The following is a 22,536-nucleotide window of genomic DNA, read 5'->3' as shown; positions in this document are numbered from 1 at the left end:
ACGCAAAACGCTAAAAAGATTTAAAAAAAACATATGATTCGTACTCAAAAACATCAACTGTTGGTAAATACAAACTACACACCTTTCTCTCTTCAAATATACACACAAATTTCTTTTCTATGACATCGGTTAATCAAAAAAGCTATATACAGTGCTCCTCTTCATCAGCCTTGCACTGCCAGGACCTGTAAGTGATCTAAAAATACTTGCAAGCTCAAATCATCAGTAAAAATAATATCTGAGCCATTAGAGTATGTTGAATTTTGGGTAACAGATGGATTCAACTTTGCAAGAAGAAACCTTGCCTGGCTACCATGCTGATCACATTTAATAAGCCTAGGTGCAGGAACTCGGTCAGCCACCAACTGCTCTGCATCTATTTCCGGGGCTTCCAACAGCTTCCTCAAATTCTCATGGTTTGGGTCTTTGTCATACCCAAGCTTCCTCCATTGAGCAATTTTGGACCCGTAATGAATAACCACATGAAAGTATGAATCAAAAAGCAAAATAACATCTGGAGATATGGAGCGGACATCTAGGAGGACGGGAACGGGTGGACCATCAAAGGAATATTGGAAAAGTGTGGGTTGGATCATGATAAGAGAACCCACCACCCCCTCACGATTCAGCATCAGCCGGAAGAAAGCTGTCTCATCCGGACTACAATTAAAGACATCAATAAACTGAGACCTCCTCAAGTAATACATGAATTGAGGAAACAGGGAGAAGTTGGATGTCAAGCGGAAAGAAGATGGATCTTCCTCAGCATAGTCTCCAAATTTGGAAGCAAATCGGATCAACGTGTCATCCAGCCATCTGATAACATCTCGAGCAAAACAAGTCTCGGCTCGGTGAATAGCAAGTCTGGCTATCACTGAGGCTGCTGCTTCTTGATCAAACCCAGCAGAAATTTCTGGTGAACGGTTCCCAACCCATCTTCTTGCAGCAGTTGTCACCCTTTTCCGGATTCCCATGTTCCCATATCGGTATCGTATTATGAACTGTATGAAGAATGCCGACCCAGGTTGAACATTCTGCTCATTACTCACTTGGAAGAAAAAAGCAATGCATGTTTTATTGGTGATTGTACCCAACTTCCACACGTAGGTACCACCCTCCCCAATCTCACTGCTACTCACTAAATTGTTGACTTTCCGAAGAGATACACAAGGACCTAGGGCTCCACAGATTTTAACATCTTTAGTGGTCACTATCTCAATAGTAGCATCCAAATACATCTTCAAATACCCCTCTTCGTCATGAGTAAAAATGTGGCGCAAACATTTTCTGAATTGATTTGACGCAAATGACTCACCTAGCATCATGAAACCACCGGAACTCTCAACAGGGACTTTCAGCTCTGCCACTCCAGCTTGATCAAGAGAACAGGCAAACAAATCGAGAACAATAGATGCATCAGTTAACCTCTGTAACACTTGCCTATAGAAGCTGCAAGATCTACCATAATAAGGTGTGTGACCATTGATGAGGTCTCGGTGAGTTCTGATGGAATTGCCAAGATTTGAATCAACAATAATTCCTGGACCCAAAGTTGCAGGTCCAGAAGTGAAGACCATGATCCTGGAGCCCGTGCTCACAGAGCATCCTTCCAGAAGTCCAACTGCAGCTGATATTGCTACTCCTGTAGACCTTAGCGGGCGATGGCCAGGCTTGCCTAGAAGTGAAGAATGGATCTCTTCAATTGCAGTAGTGATGTTGAACTCACATTCAGATACCGGTACCAAAAAGCCCTGCTTTTGATTAACTGACATCTTTCCAAGTTGCTGGTATGTTGGTCGTTTAATGCCCAGAAATTGTTGGGTCTAAGAGTTCAAAAACGTGCAACGCATTAAATTCCTATTACATATATGATGAGTTAACATTTCTATAAGCAAACTCAGAAATTCATATTAAGGCACAGGACACTATCAGGAAGAATAAAAGCAGAAGTAAGCTGGATCAATTGGCCTAGAAGAAATTTCAACTTCTGACCAAACATGGAGGCCAATGCTTCAAGGGCAGGAGCATTTCTACTTTTTGGGAACATTCAAGAAACTGAACCTGAATGGCAATGAGATTTCTACAGATACCAAAATGCTGGAAGTAGTATAACTACTTATTGGTTAAAACTCAACTATTCTCAAGGTATTAACTACAGACTACCAACTGGACTGCTTCAAAATTAGACTCCTAATTCTACATACTTCCACAAAATGTTTAAATATCTTCTAAACTACCTAAAGCAACTCATTCATATCCAAGCATTAATACCCCCAATACAAAGCACCTTCATATTGAACCATGCACTGAAAGCTAAAGAAGATAATTAGAAGCACGAACAATATAACTTCTAATGCACATTTCTACTTTAACACCAATATGGCAAGTGAAGAAGAACCAAGTACCTGATGTGATGAAAGCTCCCGTGCTCCGTGAAACACCACGGCCCTCGAGCACTCCGAAAACCCAAGATCATGAACTCGAACCATGGAATCAAACGTGACCAGACCCACCAAAGCAGTCTCTGGGAGTTGCTCCACAACAAGCAAGAGCTCATTTTTAAGAGCCCCAAGCTCCTCCCCAGACGTACAGGCGTCTACAACGAACACAAACGCCAGTCTGACCCCTCTCGGATCTCCATCCGGCAGAGAAGAGGGCGCCGTCGACACCATAGACGACAACGACAAGGAAGACGAGGACAACCCATTTGCCCAGTTGTGGTTGGGGCCGGAATTCGTAACTGGGTTCGCGGTTTTGGCGTACTCGACGGCGCTGTAAGTCGGGAAAAGCTCTGCGGGGAGATTTGCCTCGCCGATGTTGGAGTAAGAGTGAGGGAAGGAGTTCTTGTGGAGGCAAAACGAGCAGAACCAGATGCGAGACGTGTATTCGACCCGGGCATATGGGTTCAATACGGCGCCGCATTGGCGGCAAGTGACTGGGTCGTAGGGAAGTACTGGGAGCTCAGCTTGTTGCATCAATGGCGTGCACATGATGCTCAAAGGGATCACTAGATCTGTGCTCTCGGTTTTTGAAGCTGGCCATGAGTTCCAGCACCATCGGAGGCCTTCGATTGCCTCCAATTCCACGAAATCCATGGAGAACTCAACGAGGGTTTGATAAAGTTTCAGCCTTTCTGTTTGGTTTCATGGGTTTGCTTGTGGGTTAGAGAAACCCTAACCCCAAACTGAGACAAGCCCAGAGATCCGGCCGGCCACGTTTCTCGTCTGAGTATATTTTAGTTGAGTATGGAGGGTCTTGTTCTTTTTCGCGTGTATTTTTGTTTGTATATGGGTATGGCTAATGGGTTATTTCCATTTGTAAAGAGAGTAAATTTCTACCATGATAAAAATGAACAGTAAAGAGGGTAAATTTTTTTTGGTTTTTACCTACTGGATGCATTTTGTTAGGATGCAAAAGTGGGACGGTTATAAGTGTAAATGTAGGTGTAGCCAAGCCATGCAAGCGTTTTGGTTATATGCAGACCTCCACGTGGCACCTTAGTAAGTCATATTTGTCAGCCTCTGGTTTAAAAATGAGAACCAGATGACCTCACCTCACCAACCATGAAGAAACAACGATTTCTGTGTGTTGGATTATATGTACAATTCTAATTTTCTTTTTTCCAAAAACAAGAATTATGTGATATAAAAAGAATTGTATGTTTTTTGTGATAGGAATTAGGTGCAATGATCAAACATTTGGGTATGAAACTGTGTGACTGTTTATCTGATCAAACTAGCAAGGAGGAGGTATATCAATGGAGATTGGAATAACATCAAATTCTGAGTGTTTATATTGGTGAGGGATCATCTTTGCAACCAAAGAATATAATGCAAACCTTCAATGCAAAAGCTAACAAGAAAGGGATCATGGAGGACATGCACATCTACTTCATGATTTTCCCCCATCTTTGCTTAATTTCTTATACATGACACATACCAAGTAGAGGAAGAGATGGAATATGTGAATTTGAATCGATTTCTCGTCTTTCTTCTGTCTTCACGTCTTCATACAATCTACACTCTTTCTATCGTTCTCTTTTCTGGATTTTCTTTCTTGTGGTATGTATATAAGCGCTTTTCTGACTCTGACATAGTATTGCATTCAGTGACACTACGTGTAATTGTTTTTTAACTAATGAAGCTATTAATAACCATAGCAATAGCTCTGGTTTTTCATTGATTCTGCTAAATAACTCTCATCGGAGAAATTTTTGTATGTTCTAGTACCATCCAATACACAAAGGACATGTGAAAATATTTTATTTCTATGTTCTATGTGTATTGGAGAATATTTCCACATGTCTCATGTGTTGGATGGTACACCTAGAACATACCAAAATTACTCCTCTCATCACTGTCAATCGACTATGTAGATTTTGTACACGTCATAACTTGAATGAAAAAAAGTGGTGATATTATTAAAAGAAGATCATTTACTAGTCGTTTAGGTGTGTCGATCTTGTCCTTGTGTCTATAATGACTTGTTTGGGACAATAACCATTTGTTCTAGCGGCAGTTAGTCTTCAACCTATTGGATGAAGTCTTTTGAGTTTAAATTTCATGATGGATAATTTTTAAATGAAAAAAGTATCAACATTGTTATAAAGTTTAATAGTATGTTAATATGTTTAGTAACTTGGAAGTCACGAATTTGAAATTGAATCAACTACACCCCTAATCAATTTATTTAATTACTGATTTTTCAAGTGTCCAAAGACTAACTGGCCTGACTTTATGGACATGATGAGTATGGTTCTGAACCTTGGGAGTGTAAAGCAATAAATAACAACGCCTAAACTGCACATTGATTTGGTTTCTTCACTGGTTTTAGCTCGAAAATTGCACCTCTTAACCATCATTCAGTTCAACTAATAATTACAAGTCACCAAGGAGTAAACCATCATCACCAGCTTCTAAACCATCCAAGGACTTCAAGATTGACACAAGCAAAAAAGGCATTCGGAAAACAGATCATAGGCATAAACAAATGAGCAATTTGAAGAATGCATTAAATTGTTGCTCAGTACAGGTACAGTATTGTATGTTTGATTGAATACTTGTGTGTAACAGAACCAGAATTATGAACTAAAATCAAGAAATATGTATTCATTCTGTAATTGGATTTACAGTCTGTTGGTGACTGAATCCAGTTAATCAAGTTGTTGACAATTATAAAACTTTGCAATATCCTTGGATTAGAAAGGCTGCTGCCAGATCTGATCCGATTTAAAATTTCCCAGAGTGAGACTTTTCCCTCTTCAACCCTAACAGCATCATCGACAGTCTTTAAGGGCAAAAGAATTATCAAAATTCCTTCACATATATGCTAAAAACCCTTGACACTATTTCTCAGACGATCCAAAAGATCAATCTCAGAATTCCTTCATAAAGTTCACGACCCGACCAACCCCTTGAAGCGAGCATATGACATGATAATTATGAACACACAAGCACAGACTATTCCCGTGACAATGCAAACCTGTCAATTCAAAAAGATTCAATCTCAGACATGTTCATTAAAGTCATAATAGACAAGATTGCCAGCAGAAATGGTTTGCATACCCATTTGAACATGTATCCGTAACCATCATTCCACGTATAAGGGATATTCATGCCAAAAATTCCAGCCACCAATGAAAATATGGCCATACATAGAGTCCCAGCACTGAGAAAAAGCTCAAGCTGTACCATGAAACGTGAAGAAAATAAAAAGCACGTCTTACACAACACAGAATACAGATACTCCAGATTTAGAAAGGAAAAAAATAAATAAAAGAAAATAATCCAGCATGGTAATCAGATATACTGCATAAGATAAAAAAGCACCTGAATCAGCTGATTCCTGTGGTTATCAAGCTGAAATATGGAAGCACAAGTTATATCAGAAAACTTTAGTATGTTGCCATAAAAATTTAAGATTGATGAATCAAGTACCTGAATATTGATATAATCCTCTGTATCATCAATATATTCACGCAGCTGCAAAATATCATATTTTAACAGTCAAATTTGTTTAGTATATAGTGTAAATAATGTGGAAAATATGTCTAAATGTATTCCATGCAAATAACTGTAGGTCTATGAAGGTCCTTTTCTATTGACACACGTGGAAAATTCTTGTTGGACTATTTAAATGCATTTAAGGGAATTTTTTATGTGTTCACTCAATATCATCCCCTTCCTATCACATTAAGGCGTTGAAGACACAACAAGATGACGTTCGTGTTTCCAAGTTTCTTTAAAGTCTTTATCCTTTTCTTTAGTCTTCTAAAACTCAGATCTTTGCACAACATTCCTATGTCCCTTCCTTAATAGTGTATATAGAAGACCACTCTGTACACCCTCACTTGCAGGTTCTCAGGGTCATTATAATTCTGCTTTGATCAGTCAAAGTCATTATGATTCATAGCTCTGTTTTTTATTGGTTCTAAGCTGACCTAGAAATCACGGGTATTCCAGAAGTCACAATCTTGGGACTTGGGATTCTGTTGAAGGACCAGCTTACTCCATAGACATGTACCGTTTAAAATCTTTCGGTGGTTCTTACTTCCGCCTATCCCACCCCCCCTCTCTCCCAAAAAAAAAATATACAAAACTTCAGATTCAAATGTCCTTGGACCTTAACAGGTTTGCATAGGGTCCAAGAGTGTTGGAGGGAGGGATAGGGTGAGATAGGCTAGGTCCTAGGTTCAATTCTCCTTGTAAGCCAGAAAGAAAGATAAGTACGCATCTAAAACAGCACATACCGTAGCTAATTTGTTCAAGGTGCCATCAATCTGCATAAAATAAGCCTGCAAAGGTATTATTAGCAGATTAGTATATACACAGCTTCACTAAAATAAGACACAGAAAAAGTATGCCAATGTTATACCTCAAGTAACATTTCAAGTTCCTCAACGTCATTCTCATCTCCACGAACAGTGGCAATGCTTGCTCTACTTGCCCGAGATATTTTTGAGCCTATGGTAGGGGAGGCAGGATACCAATTGGGAGGACCAGAGACACTAACTGGTGAAGATGCACCAGCCAACTTTCTTGACAAGTAAAGGTCAGCCATATCATCGTCATCATCCAACAGCTGTTCAAGCTCATCCCTTACCTGCAATAAGTAATACAGGATTACTTATTACCATGATTTACGGTAGTAAAGAGGAAACTAATATGTTTTCTTTAATCAAACTCTGACTGGGAAAGTTTGTCTCATCTCAACTCCATACCGCAAGTTTGGATAGCATAAGGCTGCAAATTCAATATGAGATACACAGCAGAAGAATGTGGCTTACAGACATAAAAAGAAAGTGCATTCATAATGATACTAATTTAGACTGCAAGTATGAAGAAAACCTAATTGCTAGCCTTAGCGCCCACACAGCACAGCTCTTGGGGCACCCAGAGAGGGCTTCTGTGAAGCCAGTGTTTTAGGCGTTTACTCTTAGAAGTAATTTTTTGCTCCCCACAGAAGCTGAAATATGCATATTTGAAAGGCTAAAATTTGAAGCTGTTTCTAGTTTTCATTGAAAAAATATATATTAAAAAAGACTGTGCAGGAAGTTTCTATTTAAAATGTATTAATTTACAGAGTTACCGTTAAATTTTATCTAAATTTCATCCATGTCCTTTTTAATAACCCAAACAAAAAATGATTTATTGTTATCAGAACTTAAGAAAAAGCTATACTAACAACTTAACTTTGCCACAAAACATCTACTTGGCAGATATGGATGACTCAGAAGTACAGTGGATGCACCTCAACCATTCATTTCTCATCTAACAATTGACCAAGGAACTTAAATATTAAATACATGTATGAGTGCTCAAATGCATCTAGCAAACTTATTAGTCATCTAAACAATGTTACTTTCATGAATCAAACATCTTAGCTTATAATGTAATGCTTAGAAAATGGAATGAGGACAGTGGGTGGCATTGAGTATAACTACTCTCTCATCTTCAACACACACTAATGTGATGCAAATAGCATCTTTCAGTGATTGCATTAAAGTTCACTAACCCTCATAAGACACATGAACTACCATGTAATTATTCACACCCTACAGGAAGATCATATACCTTTTGTACGCGAGCAGTCAACCTTGTCATTGCACTCTTCAATTTACGAACCCTGTCCAAATTGCGGCTGCTAATCTGCAGGTTGCATTGGATCAAAATATTGTCCAAAAGAAGTAGGCATAAGAAGCCATTCTATGATGGTTACAGATGCTAAGCTTAGAAAACCATGCAGGCAAGTATGCAAGCCAAAATTTCTCTGAACCCTGATATCTAGAATCTCTTCTATGACACAATTTCACACAAAATGGCAGACAACCCTTGACTTCATCGTGTAGTGCTTTAAGCAGAATTTTAGCATGCTGACAACTGAGACACCTAAAACTACTATCAGTGAGTTACCTAAATCAAACCAAACCAGTGAATGGAAATACTATATTCCTGCTCCCTTTCTTTATTTATTATTTTTCCATTTAGCATTCCCCAAGAGGTGGTGACAAGCAACAACCGTAGAGCCCATACAAAGATGCAAAGAAAATGAGAGAAAACACAAGTCCTACCTTTGAGGTAAGCTCATCTAAAGCAGGATAAGCAGCAGTCTCCAGTTCTGTCGTACGTGCAGAAAGATAACTGCAAATTGCTTCCAAAGCTACCTCCAAGGCCCGGAACTCAAATGGAGACTCTACATTGCATAATCTAGATCACTCAGAAGTCAAAGAATAAAACCAGAACTCAGAAGTTTTGATGTTTAGGATGTTAGTGATAGATGTAAACATTTGTATATTTCCAAGAATACTAAAGACAGACACAACTCATCAATGATATACTTTGAAATTACAAAGTCATACCATCTTCTTCACCGGCATCTACATCAATTAGCCCAGCAGGGAACTCTTTCCCATCTTTTTGGCTTTCATGTATGGCATTTACAGGAGGCAACCGTCTTTGAAGCTCTTCAACAACAGGGATAACATTTTCATCCACTGGATCCCGAAGCAGCACCTATCCCATAACAAACTAACAATCACCATCTGCAAAAGAACCCCAACTCATAGAAAGTTGAAAGCACCACATTTTTTTCCTCTCTAGAACACCAGGGCATAATACAGGTTTGATTTTCAATGTCCTGAATTTGCACCATCTATTTAGTTGCTCCTCTCGCTTAATTCCCTCCCCTCACCCCAAAAAAAAAAAGAAAAAAACCAATTAATACCCGGGTTGACCATTATGTACTGGTCTCTTAAAATACATGTACTACTTCGTCTCTTAAATCAGCAATCTTTAACTACGCAACAAAATAAAAAAATAAAAAATAAATACTGATCACTATTCAGTTCTCTGACCCCTCAAAAAACCCAAAACAAAATCAATTCAGCAGAAGAAGAAAACGAATTTATTTAGAGAAAGAGAGAGAGAGAGAGAGGCTAACCTCTTCGGCAGTGATTATTGCTTTAATATGCTGCGAACCCAGATACAAACAAACCCAATTCAATTGACAGCAACAACAAAAACACAACAGCCAAAAAACTTTCAAAAACCAAAACAACAAAATTGAAAATTGAAAAGACGAGAGCACCTCCAAATTGAGAACTATAGCCCTGTCGCGGCCGAGAATGGTGGAAGGGTAAGAGAGCAAAGGATCGACAATGCGAAGATCGCGAGCGTGAATGTGAACTCTGTGCATGATGGCATACTTGTCCACGTCCAAGACTGTAGCTTTTCCCGTACAGTCCAGCAAAACCCAACTCCGAGACGACTTCTTCTTCACGGCCACCACCGCTTGTGGGTCCACCGGCACCACTTCCCCGTCCCGAGCCATATCTGACCATCCCCGAAACCCAATCTCACTCACATCCCTCACTCTCAATTTTCAACAAAACCAACAACTCCTAATCTCAATTATAATACAATTTAGTGTGTATCATTGAGAATTTTAATGGGAAGTGAAGAACTTGGCGTGAGAAAAGCCAGGGGCGGTGAGTTGTTTATGTTTATTCAATATTTTATTAGTATTTTCGTTTTTGTGTGATTGTTAATTTTGGGGATTGGATTATTAGGGATTTGTATTGGGGCGGTTGTGTTTGTTGGGAGATAAAAAGGAGTTTGGGCTGTGGGTTGCGTTTATGTTTAGGGTTCATATGGTGCGGTTTGTTAGGGGTGAATTGGGGACTTGACACGCAAGAAAAGGTTTCTCAAAAAGTAAACAAGAAGAGAGAGTGGGGCTGCTTGGACCACAGGATTTCTGAACCTGCGGATCTATTCTTCTGGGGTAGGACTCCGTTCTCGGACGAAACCACCCTTTGACGGTTGACTGATCATACAAACCGTATTCAAATTCTCGTCATCGTCTCGATGATACGAATCAATTATATCACATGACTGTATTTTAATATTATACAATAATTTATTAAATTTTACAAAAATAATTTTAAACGCATCTTTGCAGCCTAAAAAGACAAAACAAAATGTTTCGTCACATAAGATTTGGTAGTCATAAATGACATCAAGCCCTTTTTAAGAGGGCATGCATTTGGTTTTCTGATCACATAGTGTTCCAAAAAAGACAACAAACTTGTCTATTTGGGTGTATAAGCCGTCCCCAAGTCTTTTGTTTTTCTAACGAACCTTTTCCAGTCCATGGGATTAGGTATTATTTTTGTTGGCCCTTTATCAAACGTAAGCTAACCAACCAAAACATTTACTATGTCCTTTTTTGCTTGTCTTGCTTTCGTATCGTATGGTTCATGCTTACATAGCAAGGAACAAGTGGCTATGGTTAGAGGATGGTTCAATTCAAAAGCTTTCTTATTTCTCCATTTTCACCTATTCCACCAAACATTAACAAATAAAGAGGCCTACGTGCACTATTTACACTTACGATTGGTTGTGCCACCGTACACCGTGGGAAAATAGACATATTTAATATGATGGGTTCGTAACATTTTTGTGTGTATAAACAAAAGCACTGTAATGGACAAAAATGTTTAATTCAGTGAAAAAGAGTATTGACTTGTACACTAATGGTCTCAAGTTCGAACCCTCATTGCAACTTGATTGTTTGTGTGTGAGAAACTCTCTCCTTCTTGTAATTTAGACTATCGCTTGTATTAAAAATATAAAATAAAAAACAACCGTAATGGGTTAAATACCCTTTGTATTAAAAAGATTCGGTTTCGCATAGAAGCTCCTTTTACATCGACATTGAAGAGCTTGAGGACTTGTTGAGTGTGACATTGAGGGGTTGGAGTATCACATGGACCCTTCTCTCCTTCTCCTGTATGGATTGACCCTGACCTTTACTAAAGTCCCCACCAATCTTCCTTTGTCCAAAATCCTTCTGTTGTAGGACTATTGCCATAGAAGGAAATATTACGGAGGTTGTCATTTACCCAGACGAAATCATGTGAAAGATGCTCTTTATCTTTAATGATGTAGACATGAAACTTACAAGAACAAAACAAAATACAGCGAATGAGCCAGAGTCCAACGGCCAAGGAGTCCCAATCCAAAGCTTATACAAAACTTTCAATTGAAAGGCCCAAAACCCATATTTAATTGGGTTTGGGCTCCACTTATGCAGCCACCCATGCACTGCCACTAATTCTGTTATGGAAAGTAATGTGGTAATTAATATGCTAATTAACAATTGGCAATAATAGTTTGTTTTTTTATATTTTGATACCAGTGATATTGGTGGAGCAGGCTTTCTCTTCAAAGTGTGGGATTCGAACTTTAGATCATTTCCATTTAGTTAAATTCCGTTGGCCGCTATAATAGTTAAAATATAACTATTTTAACCATATTTAGCGACCACTTTGGTTCCTCAAGCAAATATACATCACCATAGTATGCAGTCAGAAAATTACCTCAAGAACTTACCATTTCGTTTGTTTCATTTTTCTATAAAAACAAAAAAGTATATCTCTTTGTTAAAAAAAAAAAAATTTGCCTAATAAAATAAAAAAAAATAAAGAAAAAGGAAAAGAGCAAAACGGTTCTTTATGAAAGCGCCAACAAAAGCCTAAGCTCACTCCTGGTCAAGTCCAAGGCCCAAAATGTTGGGTATTTCGTACGGAGAGCTCTTCCTCTTGATCGGAGCCACGGCTGCTCTTGTCGGTACTCTCTCTCTCTCTCTACTTTTATTTGTCAATTCAAAAGAAATCTGCTTTATAGACTCTCAAACGTTTTTTTTTTCTGAATTCTCTTGCATGTTGTATCGGCTCATGTGAGAAAGTTGGGCTCTAAAGCATCTTCATTTTCAAATTTGGTTCTGATTTTGCTTTAGGGAAGTCAAAGTCTTTCTGGGTTATCTGAGATCGTGGGTTTAATCATTGGGTAATTTTATTGGAGACAGAAACTGAAAATGTGAAGTTGGTTCGGTGTGTAATGGGTTGCTTGCAGGACCAAAGGATTTGCCTAGAATTGCTAGAACAGCAGGGCGGCTAGCGGGTCGGGCAATCGGTTATGTTCAGTTAGCTCGTGGCCAATTCGAAAATGTTATGCAGCAATCTCAAGCTCGCCAGGTACTTTTTTCTAAAAACTAGAACTCGTTATAAATGAATTAAAAGATTGACAAATTGATAACTGTCATCAGCTAACATGCCATTGAACCAAAAGGCCATTGGTGTTAAATAATTTATGTCCATTGCATGATCTTTTAGGTTCATAAAGAACTTCAAGATGCACTGGCACAATTAGAGTCGATTCGATATGAAATTCGAAGCATATCACTTATGAATCCTGGTCCTCTGACTAGGAAGCTGATGGACAATCCTCAAGACCTGGCTCCTAAAGGTAATGGCACTATTCTTAGCAGCCATGCATTGTTGCCAAGTAATGTTTTTGCTTCTCAAATGATTGCCAGTTTATGTGTTTTCTTGTTAGGGTCCAACGGGTCACTTGAGAAGCCCGAGGAAGAGCTGATGTCAACAAGTACTGTGCTGAAGGTTTTAATATTATAATGTCTTGTTATAAATAGCCCACTTTGCATAATGTTACATTGCTTTATGTATCATTGGCAGGATAGAACCCCCGAGTCAGTTAATTTGCATAGCCAAGCAACTGCTTATGAAAGATTGGCTGAATCCGATGCCGTGAAGACTGGCTCTTTGAAGAGAAGTGCAGAGAAAGAGAACCTTAGTGATGAAGGTGGTCTTTTTGCTGTTCTCCCAGTTTCAGCTGAAAGCACTGGGATGCTACCAAATCGCAAGGGTAATAGTCTTCTGAATTATGACACTTCAAATTTATGATATCGATGACTTGTGGTTCTAATCTGAACACACACCACAGGGAGCAGTCTGGAATGGAAATTCCCTTTCTAATATCTTTAGAAACAACAAATTTTGAAATTTTTGTTTCTAAACTATATACTTTTCTACATTGTCCAGATTATCTTCAATAATAGAAGTCATCACGGTGTGTGCTGCAAATCCTTTAGTTTCTATGAATAATTGTCTTACTTATGCCCTTGTATGGTTGGCCAGCAAAGATGTCACTCATGCTCATGGCCAAAATGTGTATGATTACTCCATGGAATTGATTTTGGTTGGTTGTGGTGGGTGTATTTGGGATTGCGAGGTCACAATAAGTGGGCTGTAGGGTTAAACACATGCCATAGAAATAATCCTGAACTTTTACTGTACGTACCTTCTCCTTGATTACAAGCATGTAAAATTTGCACATTAAATTCTTTATGCAAGATCCTTTGTTTGACAAGCACACAGCTATAAGAAGTTGTTTCAACCTATAAGTTGAACATGCCATTCTTTTTCTTAATAGATTTTGCAAGTAGTTGAGCTTTACATCTGAGATTTATTTGTCCAAATAAATAACCCATGGTTCTGATGGCAGAGAATGTTGAAGGATCAGACATTGTGTTGGAAGCAATACTTGAAGCAGAGGTAGCACGCAATGCCAAAGATTTCTTTTCACAGCCTGCAAATCAAATACAGTGAAATGAGAAGGTTTTGCTTTATATTCTCAAAGTGCTTATGTCTGGGCATTTTTTGTAGTATTATTAGATATATAATTGGGCAAGGTTTGTATTAGGGAATGCTCTGTTTCATTGTGGATGTAATTGAACAAGGTTAAATTACTATTCTGAAGATGTAAAACTTTTGGAGATCTTTAAAATTGTTATTTCTTCTAACATCACAGGGACAACTTTCATCATCTTCATCTTGTTGAATATTTGATTAGCTAGCTAAGTAATGATCAAGTTAAAATTAACAAGTTTCAAGATTTCGAGGGTATATGTCGAGTGATGTTAAGCACTTTAGTGAGCTTCTTATTTACAGGTGATTGATCGAGCTTGCTCCTAAATATTGTTTAACTAAACTCCTCGTCGGCATGATCAGCTGAAAGATGAACATGCTCTTTCCTTGTTGATAAACGGAGGACAATATATAGGGATTGGTTTTGAGAGAATTACCGGCTACAATGAGGGCTGCACTGGTTTGTTTGTTACAAAAAATAGGATGGGGGTCATGGGAGAGGAATAATATTGGGTCAAGACTGGGCTCAAAAGTAAATCCCAGATCGAACTCTTCTTGAGTTGGGTTGGCTTGTTCTAATACTGGGTTTGGACAAGGCCATTACCCAATAGGGCCATGCCCTTTGTTTGTTGAAGTATGTAAATGAAATGTTAATATTATCATCTTTTTTATTTATTTTTTATTTATTTTTTATTTTATACAAGCCATAGTCTAAACTATTCTAATTCAATCTAATTTTTTAGGAAGAGGATTCGAACTTGGGTGCAAGAGTCCGGGTTCACCCCATAAATAACTGGCCTAACACGCGTTTGCAATACTCCAATCATTTTAAGTACATAAGATATGACGGGGACGAAGGTGGAGCCAACTTTATGGTACTTCTGAATTAGAGTAGTATATATAGGTTATGAGTTGATCATTTACCTATTGCGAAAACTATCGATACTCTGAATTCGGTGTAATTAATAGGAGATGTATTGGACTTTTCAATTCGATAATCCGAATCTGGTAGTTTGATTACAAATGGATTCGAATATGGATTATAGTTTATCCGATCTAATAATAATCTGATCTGACTTATTATGAAGTATAATTTATTAGTTTTTCTATGCTTTATATTAATATTTTATATGTAGAAATGAGTAATTTTAGTTTTATTTGCACTAAGAATACACTTAAAACTAATTTTTATGATAAAATATCAAAATTTGATATAAAAGTAAATAAATACAATAAAAGAACAAGGCTACTAATGAAATTTTTATTTTTTGTACATCTCAAAATAAATCAGCTAATAATCCAATCTGAATTCGATTCATAAATAATATGGAATGATAGGTGCAATCCGATAATCCGAATTTGATAATTCAATTATAAATGAATTCGAATTTGAATTGAGGTATATCTAAATCCGATCCATTTATAGGTCTAACCCTAAGCACTGGGTCAGCCATAAATTATTGGTAAGTGGGGCACCTTAGATAACTCAAGCTATTTTTTTCTGTGGAAATTTAAAGTAGTTTTTAACTTATTGCAAAATTATTTTAGGATTTCTTCTCTTTTTTTTTTACTTTCATATTTGTATTCTAATACTCTCATTCGTACTAACAAGTTAAGGGATGGAAGAAAAGGGTTTAGGGTGAGATAAAGAGAGAAGAAAAAATAACAAGGAAAAAAATTGGGAGCCATTTTATAGTTATCCTTCGGATGATATTGACCCTTTCTACATTACACTGGATTGGTTGGGATATGACTAGATTTTAAGAAGTTGTTGGTGCAATACAACACCAAAGTTGAGATTAGTATGCCATTTTTTATTTTTTTTAAAATATTCGCATTTTCAAATTAATTACAACAAAATCGATTTTCAATCCAACCAAAACAAAATGAATATAAGTCGTCATCTTCAGACTTCTTCTTCTCAGCTACCTCCCTTCATATCTCAAAGAAGGAAAGAAAAAAAAAATCTACAAAAATTGCAATATTAAAAAAATATATAAATAAAGAGGAAGAAATTATGAATCTGCCTTTCACCAATTTTTTCTTCCACCATATGCCTTTCGTCCAAGATCTGAGGTCTAGATATGGCAGAGGGGAAGAGAGAGAGGATATGAGCTACGAGCAGGGCCGGCCCTGGGTGATTTAAGGCCTAGGGCCAAAGTTCAAGAATGTGCCCTTTATAAACAAATAAATAAATATAATTACAATTTTTTATCAAATAATAAATTTTATTAAAATTATAAGAGTTTACAACCAATAATATAGAAAACTTTGGGCCTCAAGCGAAGGAAAAAGAGTACCCGATTGAAAACATTACAATCAACAACAAATTAACTTGCATGTCCCTATGCTTCACCTTCATATGCACCTACAAAATAAAAATAGCAATGAAATCCTAATCACAAAAGATCACTTAAAATGTCTTCTTGTTGCAGTTTTAGAAGCAAAATCATCAATTATACTATCATATTTAATGTTTTCCAACATATCTCTTTCAATGCATAATATAGCTAGTCCTTCACTTGCTAACTGACTTCTAGCATGCATTGTTTTAAACAGCTTACAACAGAAACAAAACACTTTATCCAACTCCTTTGAGTACACTAACCATTTTCTATCATGAGTCTCCCCATTTGGTAATGTTCGAAGATAAAAATGTGAAGAAAAATGTCTGCATTGTTCATCAATAGGGAATTTGTGATTATTTTCTCTTATAGGACCATTTTCTAAAAGTAAATCCCTCATTTTTAGATCAAGATTATCCCAGACTCTTGGATCATAAATGTTCAAATTAGTTTCATTTTCATTTTCATTTGTGTTCTCATTTTCATTATGTTCTTCAGCTAAATTTGGTACTTCACGGTTCAAATTAGTTTCAATTTCATTTTCATTTTCGTTCTCCTTTTCATTTATGTCATTTTCATTATGTTCTTCAGCTAAATTTGGTGCCTCACTATTTTTAAGGAAATATTTATTTAAAGATCCTCTTAGGTTTTGAGCAATTTCTTCTTCCTTTTTCTTTTTTTGTCTTTTGAGATTTCCAGAAAGTTGCTTTTTAGAAAACATTTTAAAAAATTTATCATAAACACACAAGCAATCAAGAACAATAAAAGTAAAACTAATTAAATGAAGACAAAGAAAGAACAATAAAACCTGTATTTTGGGTCCTGTATGCTGTGCTCTGGTGTTGGTGCTCTCAATTTCGGAGAGAATAATCAGCTTCCAACTCAAAGTATAGCTTTGTTCCTTCCTTCCACACTTAGTTCCAGAGAGAATTAGAAATAAAAATCGATTTCAAGCCAAACTGCAGACAGAGAGGTTTTGCTTCTTGGGAAAACAATAAGGACGTTGACTTTGTTTTCTTCTAGATCTGTTGGCATCCTTTTTGTATTATTGTTTTACAATACCAAGTAAAACTCTTAACTAATATCACATATGCCCTTCAACTTTTAGTTTTTTTTTTTTTTTTTTTTTTTGCATATGCATATATATATATAGACTAAAAAATTTTTGTGTGCCCCAATCAATTGTGGGCCCCGGGCGATGGCCCTAGTTGCCCTGACCAAGGGCCGGCCCTGGCTACGAGAGAAGAGGAGAAGAGAAGAGGGGAAGAGAGAGAGAAGAAGAAGAAGAGAGAACAAAGAAGCGAGAGAAGAGAGAGAAGAAGAGAGATGGGTGGAGGCATGCTCTCTGGCTTCGAAACCCACGTCTGGAGTTGGGTTTCTAAGCCCCAATTATTTGGGACTTGGATCTAAGGCTCATATCTAGTCCTAGACACACTTTAAGCCCACCAAACAATGGCTATGATTCATGTCCAGCCTACCAAATAGGGCTAAAATTCTCCCTTATTCAAAACATAGAAAGAGCTAACAATAATATAGCTTTTAATTCGTGAACTAATAAATGAAGAACCGAAAACAAAGTTTTAAGAAAGATTAATTTAAAAATATCAACATATATCTATATATATATATTTTATACAAGTAATATTATTGGGAAAGGGAGGAATCAAACATAGGACCTCATGTGCAAAAGTAAATGTTCTTAACCACTTAAAGTATAAATTCTTTATAAAATATTAATAGATAATCATGTAAGAAATCAGGTATACAAAAACCTATATAAGAATCTCACCAAACAGATAATCATGTAAGAAATGTGTTGGGGGATCACTTTGGGAAGGGGGCAAGTGCCCCCGATTGGGCTAAGGTGGTTCCTCCCTGAATATGATTATAGTTAGGTAAAAGATTAGAATAATATAGTCACTATACATTGTCTTTCCTCTCTAACCAACCCATTTGATCGATGCCCCAACAACTCAACCTATCATCTTTTCAGCTCTAATTTTTTTTCCATCGAATATATATGGCATGTGCATGAACTTGTTACGCTAATTATAGCAAACTTCTTTTAGTCCGGAAAAGAATGGTTTTCAATTCAATCAACTTTTCTAAAACCAAATCGGTGCTTAAGCTTTCATTTGTAAACTTTAAAAAAGAGTGGTTTTGTAGCCTTCCGCGATCATTCGGTTCTAGTTATTTTATCAAACTATAGTACCAACCTGTCAAAAATAATTGTTTTCCAATAAAAGATATATGACATGGGGCTGCTACAATGTCAGATCCAAGAAATCCATATATGGTGGAAGAGAAAGAGAGAGAGAGCCCATAGACTAGTGATTTGATTTATCTTGAAAAGATAAGTGCTACAAAATTATTGGCCTAAATCAAATGTTAGTGATCCCATAAAATTCAATCATGGTTATAAATTAATAAATATATATATACTATCACGTTTGGTGAGTCAAATTAAATTAGACTATTTCAATTAAAATAAACAAGAGTTCTGTCAACATAGTCTGACTCAATGAAAAAATGCATTATTTTGCAAACCAGTAGTTTTAAGATACGAATTTCCATAACACCTTGGTAATGTGTGCGAGAAAACCTCATTCCCCCATCCTAACTACCATATCCCATTATAGAACTCAAACCACGTTCACTTAACACAGCCTACATTCACCAGTCAGATACAGATATTTGATTATCATGAATTTATAAACAAATGGAATATAAATAAATGGCCATAAACGAAAGCCCCATCAACATGCACATGGCCTTGTTCCCTTCGCTCACTTGCCTCATCAATCTATTAGTACCTTCCTCAGGAAAATTATTACAAAAATGCAATAAATTATTGGATACATCAAAAGGAAATTGATCAGAAAATGAATGAAGAATCTTTTCGAGGGGAAAAAAAGTAGCATTAATTTGAAGGAATAAAACACACAACAACTATGACAACAAGGCCAACAATAAAAAATAATGGGGGTAATTATAAAGAAATCCAATAGCAATAAACAAGGCAGACACTAGGTTAAGTTTATTGCTTCTTGTCCATTACAAATGTCCAGCATCTTTACTATCTATATACCATCGCATAAAAATACAGACACATTCAGAGAAACACACCCTGCTCCATCTCTTGGACACAGCGTGCGCTTAAAATACTAGACCCACTGATCGAGCTCAGCTCCTGTTTTTGCATTTCTCCATAGCCCTTGGAGCTGAAAATAATCGAAACAAAAATATCATTAGTAATATATAGATTAATAGAGTTAAATTTTCTGGTAGTATGGTGCCATGGTATTTTGAACCGAAGACCTGATGACCTTTAGTTATGTCACAAAGCCAACAAATCTTGGCAACTTATATTGAGAATTTTAGTAGTAATTTTATGTGGGCACATACCAAGTCCAATTGCTTCTGATCCTTTCATTATTCGCAGGCGCTTGCATGAATCAACAAACATCCTGCATATACAAAGTGAAATAAGTTTGTCAAATAAGTGTAGCAGGATTTTTTTAATGCTCTTGATTTTTTTCTTCTTCTTATGTTTTTCTGATTATTATTTGATTTAGGGTTTGTAGAAATAAGGGATGAAGAACTTACTCCCACGGAACATCACCCACGAGCATCCAATCGCCATCCTTATCCTCATAGGTTGGCACATACTCAGAACTGTTTAGTAGATCCATCAACTTGCTCTCATTCATGAAATCTATCATTCCTTGGGGCCCATAGTAACCTGCAAATATTCAATCCCAATATGATAATTAATTAATTAAAGAGTTAATTAAATAATAATAATGAAGTGACAATTAACAAGTTATAGGTTGTAATGATCATATACCAACAAACGATTTCATCATGTCCACTTAAAAAAAAAAACAATTGCTACTCAAGATCCAAATCAAGGTAATTCTACAGTTTCTAAAGGAGCAAATTAAACATGTATTATTTATTTTTAAATTATTTCTTTTTCTGTACATGTTTTGCTAAGTAATTAATTTTTTGTGTTTTGGGTTTGTTGTCGAAGAGTTAATTTGATTGAATAATATATTTTCAAACTTACCCATGGTGAAGGAACTGAACATCTTGGCCAAGGAATTAGACAGCTCTTGGTAGCTCTTGTACATCTTCAAATCCACCTTACGAAGATAAGGAGCACCATCCATGCAAACCTTCACAAACGCCGCGCTGCAGCCGCTTCCCTTCTCAGTGCTCTCCTCGCTGCTGCTCTTCTGCGCCATTATGTTCTTCCGGTATGATCGCACTGGTGGCCAACCCACAACTTGTGCCCTGAATTTATTGGATTAATCATTTTATTAGTGCATGTTATAGCTACATAGAACTTATGAAGCCCTAATTGATGTCTTTAATCAAACACTACCCACAACAAAACCAAATGAAAGGAAAAATAAACTTAGAAAAACAAAATTAATTTACAAAATTTTCGGATCAAAATCTCAAAATGAAATCAGTTTGTTGAAAAACTCCAGAAAATATACAAAAATAAAAGGGCAGGCTCACTGCCCTGGCTAACTGGCCTAACTCACAACTTTTGTATATTCAAACATAGTAATTTATCAATATGTGCGAGCCTAGAAAGAATTGAGGTTAGATTATGTGCTAATATGCAGATAATCCCACTTACTTAGCCGGTGGCTTTGCTGGATCTTTTGTGCAAGTAAGGAGGTTGTTTTTTTCCTTGGAAGCAATATTTTTGACGTTGTCGTTCAGATCTTCCTTGGACTGAAGGTTCAGTTTGAGATCAATGGTCTCAGAGAAGCCTCTCTTTCCAGTAGCCCTGGGAGTCTCTGGCTCAGGCACAGTGCCCCCACCAGGCAAACCAAGGCACAGCTCAGTCTCTTTGAGATTCAGATCGCGCTCGACCCCGAGCATGTTCGGCATCTTGCGGCTAACAGCAGATGCTGCCATGGAAACTCAGCCACGGCCAAAGAGAAAAGAACCAAGAAAATGGTTTGATATAAAATAAAATAAAAGCTGTGCCTGCGCTTGTATGGGTGGTGATGTGCAGAGAGCTGCTGCTGCCTCTTTTTTCCTTGTGTCTTGTTGTGTAGTTGAGTTGGTTTTGGGCAAAGAGAGGAAGACCCCCACTCAATAATATAACTGCGTGGGACGCTTGTGTCTGTGCCTGCATGTGTATGTCATATCGAGTTTCTGATGGCCTGATGATTTGACACGTGGAGGGATTGGGAGCGCTGATGTTTTGAGGCTGTGCAGATGGTGGCAATCATTTGCCGACGGGATTAGATTTGGAGGTAGTGGCTAATATGGCTTCTATCTCCTGTTGTTGATCCTTGAAGCTAGCTAGCTGTTTGTAGCTCTCAGAGTCAACCATCACAAGGCAGCGGTCAGATGATTCACTTAAAATTAGAATAAAACTATTTCAATGATATTAAGAGTTACCAAACTAGAGATTTTGTTTTGATGTCTCTAGCATTAACCCTGATATTCATAGTGATAGAATTTGTATGTTTGTATTTGAAGGATTCATGATTATATGGCAATATTCGACGATTTATTACCAACTAACTTTAAATTAATAGTATTTCTCTTCTCAAATGTTCAGAAAAGTCCTAAGTTGAATTCCCAATAATACGTATTCCAAAGTTACAAATACAGTCAATGTTTTTAGGCCGACCCAAAAAAAAGAAGAGAAGAGAGCTGTTGTGAATTTTGTTGTGTGACGTTAGTTAATTAAATTGATTAGTCAAGAGCTAATTATGCACCAACCAAGGCACCGCGCTAGGTTTGTGCATATCTTGCTTTACTATATATATCTTAATTTCATGTGAGGGCACATGCCATCCCACTACGTGTGGCAGTGCTACGCCAGCTACCTTGATTGGTTTTTTCAAGTTAGGAAATGTAGGCCCAAAAGGAAGAAGAATAGAAAATAAAATTTTTAGAAATAAAATTAGTATTGTCTGAAATCTGGGTTCATGTTGGAACATGATTACAAGTTTAATTTGAGTATCATATAGTATATAGGTTATGAATCTCCTATGGAATGAAATGTTCCACCCGACCAAGAAACGAAAAAGAAAAAGTTTTGTCCAAGTCACATTATATGCTTATTACGTACTCTTTATGAAACTCACCAAACATTTATCAAGTACATATGTCTTTTATTCAAAACATTTTTTCAAAATATACAGTGCGAAATTC

The 22,536-nt window shown here is 37.0% G+C and overlaps 4 protein-coding genes across 6 annotated transcripts; 1 reads left to right on the top strand and 3 right to left on the bottom strand.

Annotated features, from left to right (window-relative positions):
* Positions 1–3,317, bottom strand: LOC117616668 (protein transport protein Sec23A). Its single transcript, XM_034346055.1, has 2 exons — positions 2,406–3,317; positions 1–1,823 (listed from the first exon to the last, which is right to left on the bottom strand). The coding sequence occupies exons 1-2, from the start codon at positions 3,093–3,095 to the stop codon at positions 165–167; spliced, it is 2,349 nt and encodes a 782-aa protein (XP_034201946.1). The 5' UTR covers positions 3,096–3,317; the 3' UTR covers positions 1–164.
* Positions 3,318–4,987: 1,670 nt separating this feature from the next.
* On the bottom strand, positions 4,988–10,236 carry LOC117616669 (magnesium transporter MRS2-2). Its single transcript, XM_034346056.1, has 11 exons — positions 9,586–10,236; positions 9,439–9,468; positions 8,858–9,011; positions 8,570–8,691; positions 8,073–8,147; positions 6,874–7,101; positions 6,749–6,793; positions 5,937–5,981; positions 5,829–5,858; positions 5,565–5,684; positions 4,988–5,481 (listed from the first exon to the last, which is right to left on the bottom strand). Exons 1-11 carry the CDS (start codon positions 9,826–9,828, stop codon positions 5,395–5,397), a joined length of 1,179 nt encoding a protein of 392 aa, XP_034201947.1. The 5' UTR covers positions 9,829–10,236; the 3' UTR covers positions 4,988–5,394.
* Positions 10,237–12,012: 1,776 nt separating this feature from the next.
* LOC117616667 (sec-independent protein translocase protein TatB) lies at positions 12,013–15,030 on the top strand. Of its 3 annotated transcripts, XR_004584160.1 has the most exons (8): positions 12,013–12,125; positions 12,411–12,532; positions 12,671–12,803; positions 12,894–12,955; positions 13,031–13,220; positions 13,860–13,972; positions 14,306–14,636; positions 14,746–15,030. XR_004584160.1 is itself a non-coding variant. In XM_034346054.1 (7 exons), the coding sequence occupies exons 1-6, from the start codon at positions 12,065–12,067 to the stop codon at positions 13,961–13,963; spliced, it is 672 nt and encodes a 223-aa protein (XP_034201945.1). In that variant the 5' UTR covers positions 12,013–12,064; the 3' UTR covers positions 13,964–13,972; positions 14,746–15,022. The 3 variants fall into 3 exon arrangements, 2 of the variants coding, with proteins under 2 accessions (XP_034201945.1, XP_034201944.1); XM_034346054.1 differs by lacking the exon at positions 14,306–14,636 and having other exon boundaries at positions 14,746–15,022; XM_034346053.1 differs by lacking the exons at positions 14,306–14,636; positions 14,746–15,030 and having other exon boundaries at positions 13,860–14,180.
* A 4,180-nt stretch (positions 15,031–19,210) lies between these two features.
* Positions 19,211–21,486, bottom strand: LOC117632513 (auxin-responsive protein IAA14-like). The gene is made up of 5 exons (XM_034366014.1): positions 20,999–21,486; positions 20,417–20,643; positions 19,954–20,089; positions 19,753–19,814; positions 19,211–19,568 (listed from the first exon to the last, which is right to left on the bottom strand). Exons 1-5 carry the CDS (start codon positions 21,280–21,282, stop codon positions 19,531–19,533), a joined length of 747 nt encoding a protein of 248 aa, XP_034221905.1. The 5' UTR covers positions 21,283–21,486; the 3' UTR covers positions 19,211–19,530.
* Between the last annotated feature and the right edge of the window lie 1,050 nt (positions 21,487–22,536).

The sequence above is a fragment of the Prunus dulcis genome, chromosome 1 (genome assembly GCF_902201215.1).
Source record: "Prunus dulcis chromosome 1, ALMONDv2, whole genome shotgun sequence".
NCBI classification, from domain to species: Eukaryota; Viridiplantae; Streptophyta; class Magnoliopsida; order Rosales; family Rosaceae; genus Prunus; species Prunus dulcis.
Note: the sequence above shows the minus strand (reverse complement) of the source record. Positions and strands in the feature narration are given on the sequence as shown.